We start from the raw sequence: 8,142 nt of genomic DNA on the forward strand, positions 1-8,142 counted from the left end.
AATATCCTGATTATGGTTAACTTAGATGAGAATAGGACATAGACTGCAGTGCTCCATGGAGGCAGTTCACCACCACCTTTATGAGGGCAACTATTGATGGGCAATAAATGCTGGCACAGTCAGTGATGCCCACATCCCACAAGTAAATAAAAGCGAGCCAGGCAAGAACAGTCTCACCCGGTTGATCGATTGTGGCAAAGTGTTGGGCAGGATGATATCAAACATGTTCGAAGCCACAGATACGTTGAGTATCATACATAGGGATAGTTTGTCTTTGGAACAGTTACATAGGATATAACCTTGTGATTTTGAGAGCTGCTTCGGTGTTGTGGCTAGGCAAAAACTTTACTAGAACGATTTGGCATTTTTATGAATAGACCCCTTGATTTCATAAAGGGTAATATTGAATATGCAGAACTGAAACCAGCTGTTCACGCCCAGACCATGCCAGTCTCTCTCCTGTCCTTGAAGTTTCTTTATCTTTATCTTTATCTTTATCTTTATCTACATCTACCATCATAATGTTGTATTCCCTTCTCTTTCATATACTTGTTTAGCTTCCCTTGATGTTTTTCACGTCCATTTTACTTTGTTCTAGCAAGTTCCACATTCTTAGTACTCCATTGTTTTCTGAATTCCCCATTGCAATTCATAGCAATTATCTCATTGATGTACTCCAGTTTGTTTTGATTTATTTATTGTTACATGTATTTTGTTACAAATACACCACAAGCAAATTCATCCTCTCACTTTCAACTCTATCAAAACCCTTCATAATTCGTGAAGTTACCTCTTGTTCCTTTTCTTTCAGTAGAATATTCAAACTAATTTTTAAGTATTTCTGTAGTCCTATTAGCAACTGAATATTTTCACAGTTTATTTAAATCACCTTTCTACAGCTACACTAGTAATCAGCTGGTTATTTCACACTTTTTTAAAGTAAGTAACATCACATTGCCAAATTTGAAAATGTAATCATTAAACTCTTGAAGTTTGTGTACTTGGTGTCGCTGACTTCTTTTTGGCATCGAGATAGAAGATGTTTCCTTTCATGGGATGTGGACATTGCTGGCTGGGTGGTATTTATTACTCATCCCTATTTGCCTTTAAGAAATTGACAATGAACTGGCTTTGTGAATTCCGAACTATCTCTGCTCACTACATTGAATGGCATATTTAAAACTAGAATAAATCAATCAGTGCCTGTTCCATAAAATGAGAAAGAAACTGATAATCCTTTCTTTTCCAGGCTAACAAAGATGGACCAGAATTCAAAACCACCTACAGAAACACTGAGCAACTCATAAAGGTAAATTAATTCACGGGGCTGCTTAATAGATTTTGTTTATCTCAGCTAACAAAAGCAGCCAGAATGCTGTTTACAGCACATCGTTGTTATAGCTTATTAGTTGAAAAAAACTGCATCCAAGAGAGTAGCATGTTATAAGTCGCCAGATAATAGATGTATTTTTATTTGTCTTTTAGGTATCAATGAACAATTTTGCATTTTCTGCCTCCTTTCTGTCAGTGACTGACTTTTTTTTGGAATAAGCGTTTGTTTCTACAATTATCTTGGCTTTTTGCACTGAAGTGTCCTTGATGGTTGAATCTTGAAAGGTTGTTATGCTTCCACTATTGCATGCTTTACACAACCCACTTTGACAACTAAAGGAAGGAATTAACTTGGTTAGCTCATGCTTTGTCAAGTGCAAATAGGGCTTGGAAATTTTCTAGTTTTCATTCTAGTTTCTAAAATGCATTAAGGTAGCAAGGGGTTTTAGAGATAGGACAGCACAGGAGCTGTCATGAGTTCAAATTAGCAGAAGAAATTGTTTACTAGATCTGTTGCCAAACGATCAAACATTATGATCATTACTGGCAGTATCCCAGGTCTATTGCTACCTTAGTATTATAGAACTACTGTCACAATAGGTCCATGGCAGATGCCATCTCCCTGGCCCAATACTCATCCCTAGAACACCTGGATAGCAAGGACATCACATTAGATTCCTATGTATTGACTTTAGCTCCATCTTTAATACCATAATTCCAACAAAATGCATTTCCAAAGTCCAAGTTCTAGATTTTTGCTCCCCCCCTCTGCTACTGGATCCTTGATTTCATCAACCGCAGACTGTAATCAGTAAGGATAGGCAACAACATCTCCTTCATGAGAATACTCAACACTGGTGCCCTGCAAGGCTGCATACTCAGCCCCCTACCATACTCATACACTCATGACTGTGTGGCATATTTCAGCTGTAATTCCATTTACAAATTTGCTGATGACACCACCATACTGGGTTGGAATCTCAGGCAATGATGAAACATAGTACAGGAAAGAGGTAGACAGCTAATTGGCATGGTGTAAAAACGACAATCTCTTCCTCAATGTCAACAAAAGGAAGAAGCTGATCAGGACTTCAGGAAGCAGAATGGAGGATACGCCTCTGTCTGTATCAGTGGTGCTGAGATGGATTTTGTCAAGAGCTTCAAATTCCCAAAAGTAAGTATCACCAATAATATATCCTGGTCTATCCATGTCCACTACTCACTCAAGAAAGCACACCAATGCTCCTATTTCCTCAGAAGGCTGAGGAAATTTGGCATGTCCACAAAAACTCTTAGCAGTTTTTACTTATGCACCAGTGGAAAGCATCACATCCGGATGCATCACCATTTGCTGTGCAACTACTCTTCCCAAGGCAGCAAGAAATTACAGAGATTTGTGAACGCAACCCAGTCCATCATCAAAAACAGCCTTCCTTTCGTTGACTCCATCGACACTTCCCACTGTCTCAAAAAAGCAGCCAACATAACCAGGGTGGGAGTGGTTATGATTATATTCTCTTCCACCCTCTTCATTGGTCAGAAGATACAAAAGTTTAAAAACATGTACATGAACCAACAGATCTAAGGACAGCTTCTTCCCCACTGTTATCAGACTTAGGAATGCTCCCTTCCTATATTAGAGTTGATCTTTCTCTGCAACCTCTCTGTAGCTGTAAGACTATATTCTGTATACTGTTCTATTCCTTTGATATACTAATGTGAGGAATGATTTGTCTGGTTGAATTTATTAGAATTTAAAATTTATTGTCATATGTAATTTTTACAAGAAAAAATACAATGAAAGGTGTTCTAAGTTGCCCTACCATGGTGCCTATATTTATGACAGAAGTCATGATAAAATTATATCTTACAAAAGGTAAATATAAGACAACGTTCATCAAGATCCACTTAAAGGCTCCTTGTCTCGAAGAAATCCAATCAAGAGACGATAGAACAACATTCTGGAAGAGAATGACACAATAGGACAGAGACCGAAATGCTAGGACGCTACTCTATCATACCAAAAGCATCTGAAGAAAAACCACTGCCAGGAACACCATTTAAAATGCTGAGCTGTCAGACCATTGGGCCAGTGCAAGACCGCACCCATGGATAAAACGACCTGTCGACACATAGAAACACCGAGCTGAAAGATTAAGATTGAGCCGGACTGCTCTGTAAATGGGACAAACCGTCCCATCAGTGACCAGTCCGCAGGCTGAGACCAACACACTGGGAAAAAATGCCATTTTGGACCGCCGGAAGCAACCACCGCTGAGAAGGAGCTCACAGCTGAAGCTTGTAAATTAAGCTATGATGAATTTGATATCTTTACTAATTGATCAACATTAAAAACAGAAAAAGAAAAGTAGTAAAGGCAAACTGAGTAGATAAGCCATGGGCTTCTGGGGTAAGGAGTCTGTGCACTATGCTGCTACTACGTGGCCATCTTTGATACTTGTAGCGCACAAAATAATACTTTTCATTGTATCTCTGCAGAAGTGAAAAAATAAATCAGAGCAAATGAGTTACTCATCCTAGTGTGTTATGTCATTGCTTTGAAACATGAGCATTTTTTTGTCTGTCTAATGTAAATCCAAACTGCGGCTGCTGCTTAAACATAACAAGCTCTGAAAATTCTGTACAGTGTATTTTGTGAATGGTCATCTCTTAACTTAGGAAACTTGGATCATGACCCCTGACCCACCCATGCCCCAAAGCATCGCTAGGTCTAAAGTTCAGATTCCAGTGCATCAACTCTAAGGTTAACTTGCTTGAGATACAGATTCTTGCTGCAAAAGAGATTGCTGTGGATCAGGCAGGTGTTCACTTGGACTTTCACAACAGCTGCAGTATGGAGCCTGGCGTGCCATCTTTAACGTGTTCTATCTAGCTAATTAAGTTTAGAAATAGGAGAGAACAGTCTTGGTTATCTGAACATAGATTATCCGAACAAGATCTCAAGGTCCCGATGCTTGGGTAAACTGTGTTATCTGAACATTCGATTATCCGAACATGTGATTATCTGAACAAAATGCTCCCTGCCCATGTGGTTTGGATAATCGAGGCTACCCTGTAACAGTTCATGATTATTAAGTATTTAAAATGTTAAGCTTTGTATTTAATCTTATAATCTCCCCCGTATCAGTTTCAACTACTGACCTGCTTACAGAATAAATCTTGAAGCTCAGCTATCTGCTTACCTAACAATGCTACTGAGTTTCTGAATTGAACTTCACCTGCTAGTACCAAGCTCCTTCTCTGACCGTTTTTTGATAAATTATCAGGAGAGCACCTCCTTCCTCAGTGATGAATGTCTCGTCTGTTTTCAAACTGTATTCATTGACAAGCTGCTATCTTCGTGCTTGCATATTTTGTGCACTTAGTGTATGCTAGATGAGATTCTATGAAGATGAGTTAGCACTGTTGACTTGAGAATGCAGTTCAATTAAGTATTAGGTAGGTTCATGAACACTGTTCCCTAATTTAGGCAGGTGACCATTCACAAATCTCAGTAAGGAATTTTCAGACAGCTTATTAAGTTCAATTAACAATGATTTAGATATACACTAGTTAATCAGACAAAAAAAGTACGACCCATGACATTTGAGGATAGTTGACTGATACTGGAGAATGAACAGGCAGTTGGTATGGAATGTATCAACCCCATTAAAGTTGTGAAGACAGCATCCTGCTGTTTGGCTGATATGATGGGATCTCTTACCTCCACTTCTTTTTTACATCTTTCATGTCAAGAAGACAGCTCCCTGCTGAGGACTGCTCCTACAAGGCATGCCTTCTGCCTCAGCACTTGTTGATAAATCCTGTTCTTTGGGGCTAGTAATCTCTGTGATGTGTCTAAATTGTTTTTAACCAGTGAGCACAGGACAGCTCCTCACGATGTCAGAATAACTTTCTCCACTTGCATTGTAAGATCTGTTTTCTGTTTCCATTTTTCCTATGGACAGATTTTTGTATCTGCTAAACAACCTGTGTCATGAGGCATTGTGGGCATTAGTGGCCTGGTAACCTTCACAACTATTATCGTTAATTTGCCTTTTGTCTGTGTTTAAGAAATTGTTTGGGAAGGGAAGTAACTGCGATAGCAGCTATTACAGAAGGTCTCGTACTCCACAGGCAATACAAAAAAATCAGTTTAAAGGGGACCTCAATTTCTAAAGCTATTTCATAAACTGACTGTAGTTGCCTTTCCAGGAGTCTATTCCTGACTAAGATGCAAAGAAGGTTACTTCAATAAATTTAGAGTTAAGTCCAAACTAATCTAAAGTTTAGAAAGAGATTAATTCTTGAAATTATTTCATTCACCAGATTGCCTACCCTCACCGTTTCAAGCTGCGTTCAGCAGCAAGTTACTATTATCATGCTTTCATATTTCTAATATCTTCTGAATTTTGCACTGATACAGTTGATTATGGCAGATTTTGCTTTTTAAATAAAAAATCCACACAACCCAATGGAAACCCCACACCCAGAAATCTGTCTCTAGTTCGTGCACTTTGCATTTGTTTGGCTTTGATTTGCCTGAATTAAACTTGATGTGAGTACATAATATATTCAACATAAAAAATCACTTTGTTTTCACAGATGAAGGGACAGCACCTATCAATACCAATTCCCAGTGTTCAGAAAAATCCTCATGGGCAGAAGTTTCTGTGGGAAGGGCTATTGGTCAGTCATTGGCATAGCTAGCAGAAAACCCATCCCTTCCAATTAGAGATACCACACAGCTATTTCATGCTCCTTAGCTAATTTGAATCAAGAATTCCAGTAACACACTGGAAGGTATAGTCACCAGGAGTCTAATTTCTCTTGAGATTTTTGCCAGAGTATTTTTTACTTTTCACGGATGACTCCTTGAGTTTAAGTCTTGCACTCTGGTTGTAATGTTACCTTCTGTATTTATGTTGATATATTTGGTATTTATACTCCTACAGAAACAGAATTAAAATAATTCAGCAGTATTCTCAACCATCACCACCTCATTAAACTTAAAGCCACAACTCTCAAGGGCCATATTAATTTCCTACTTGAAGTATTTAAATTAACAGGTGATGACAGGAAATATAAGTGGCTTTTTAAAATTACTGTGAAATTCCATCACCAAAGCCCCAATTTTCATTGTCCTGGTGAGATCACTGCTAAATGGAGTGTGTCTGCATCAAACACAGCCACTGCACCTCAAGTAATTCGCAGAAAGTGAGATGTTTGAGATGGCTATTTCCCATAGTGTAGACTTTTCAACCACATTTAAGCTTGATTATAGAGTTAAGAACCACCATCTGGCACTTGGTACCATGTGGGACAGCAATTGCTTATCTACTTACAATTCAGGGAGAAGCAATCACCTTGGACTGAAAGAAGGTGTTAAGACACGTGATCATATGAGTTGGAATTGAATTACTTTTCAACTAGTATTTAAGAAAATATTACTGAAAGTATTAAACAATCTGAAATAGATTTTTGTTTTTGTGAACTTACTAGTTTTATTTTTATGTTGCATTAAAAGATTTTGTTATCAAGAATTACTTGATATCCTCAGAAATGCTCAAGTTGTTTGTTTTATTTTCATTTAGGTGAACTTTTCATCTTTGGATGTTTATTTACACAGTGAAGCTCTGCTAAGCTCCATTCATTTCCTGATGAACCTTATCCCACAATCAGAAACCAAGGTCAGTTCAGACGAACAGGCTCCTGAAATTGAGGAGAAGAAAGAAGAGCTCCTTACAAAGAAGAAGACATGTAAGAAATATTCAGCTTCTGCTTTAATTTACTTTCTATAATATCTTTACCTTTTTTTTCTAAACTCTCTTTTGTATCTGAGGTGATAATTCATATTCCAGTTTCTCATGGTCTTCCATTGGCGTTGCTGGGAAAAAAAGTACGTTTTTGTCTTGTGATCATCAGGACTTTTGCAAGGATATCAATCTAACGAGATAGTAACATTTTATACTGTTTGAGAAGAGAACACATTTAGGCTGCAAAGAACCGGACCTTCTGTATTTGGATATCTAGCTTCCGATGCGTGCAAATGCATAATATTGTGAGGCTGATGGGCAACTTCAAATTGTCTCTGTGTGTCTCAGTCTCTCTCTCTCTCTCTCTCTCTCTCTCTCTCTCTCTCTCTCCCCCTCTCTCTGAGTCTCTTTATCTCTCCCTGTGTCTCTGTCTGTCTGTGTGTCTGTTTCTCTCTGTCTCTGTGTGTGTCTTGCTCTCTCTCTGTTTGTCTCTCTCTGTCTCTGTGTTATGTCTCTTTCTCTTTCTCTCTGTCTGTCTCTGTCTGTGTCTGTCTCTGTGACTCTGTCTGTCTCTATGACTCTGTCTCTCTCTCTCTGTCTGTCTCTGTGTTTGTGTCTGTCTCTCTCTGTCTGTCCCTGTGTGTGTATGTCTGTGTGTTTGTCTCTCTCTCTCTCTCTGTCTGTGAGTGTGTGTCTGTCTCTCTATTTCCCTGTCTCTGTGTGTCTCTGTCTATGTGTGTGTCTCTGTCACTCGCTCTCTTTCTCTGTCTGTGTGTATTTCTCTCTCTGTGAGAGTGTCTCATTCTCTCTCTCTCTCTCTCTCTCTCTTTGTGTCTCGCTATCTCTGTCTCTGTCTCTCTCTCGCACTGTGTGTGTGTGTGTGTATCTATCTCTCGTGCTCTCCCTCTTTGTGTCTGGCTGGCTGGCTGTCTCTCTCTGTGCCTGCCCCCCCCCCCCCCCCCCCCCGTCTCTCTCTCTCTCTCTCTCTCTCTCTCTCTCTCTCTCTCTCTCTCTCTCGCTCTCGCTCTGTGTGTGTGTGTCTCTCTCTGTGTGT

At 39.2% G+C, this 8,142-nt stretch overlaps 1 protein-coding gene across 2 annotated transcripts in view; it reads left to right on the forward strand.

Moving 5' to 3' along the window:
• The window catches only part of vps13a (vacuolar protein sorting 13 homolog A), a 419,442-nt gene that overhangs the window by 171,846 nt on the left and 239,454 nt on the right, over window positions 1-8,142 (forward strand). For both annotated transcript variants that reach the window (XM_072585252.1, XM_072585262.1), the window contains exons 28-29: window positions 1,250-1,309; window positions 6,927-7,092. In XM_072585252.1, the coding sequence (XP_072441353.1) occupies window positions 1,250-1,309; window positions 6,927-7,092 (226 nt within the window). The remainder of the gene's footprint in view (window positions 1-1,249; window positions 1,310-6,926; window positions 7,093-8,142) is intronic.

Source organism: Chiloscyllium punctatum, chromosome 2, assembly GCF_047496795.1.
Source record: "Chiloscyllium punctatum isolate Juve2018m chromosome 2, sChiPun1.3, whole genome shotgun sequence".
Lineage (NCBI taxonomy): Eukaryota > Metazoa > Chordata > Chondrichthyes > Orectolobiformes > Hemiscylliidae > Chiloscyllium > Chiloscyllium punctatum.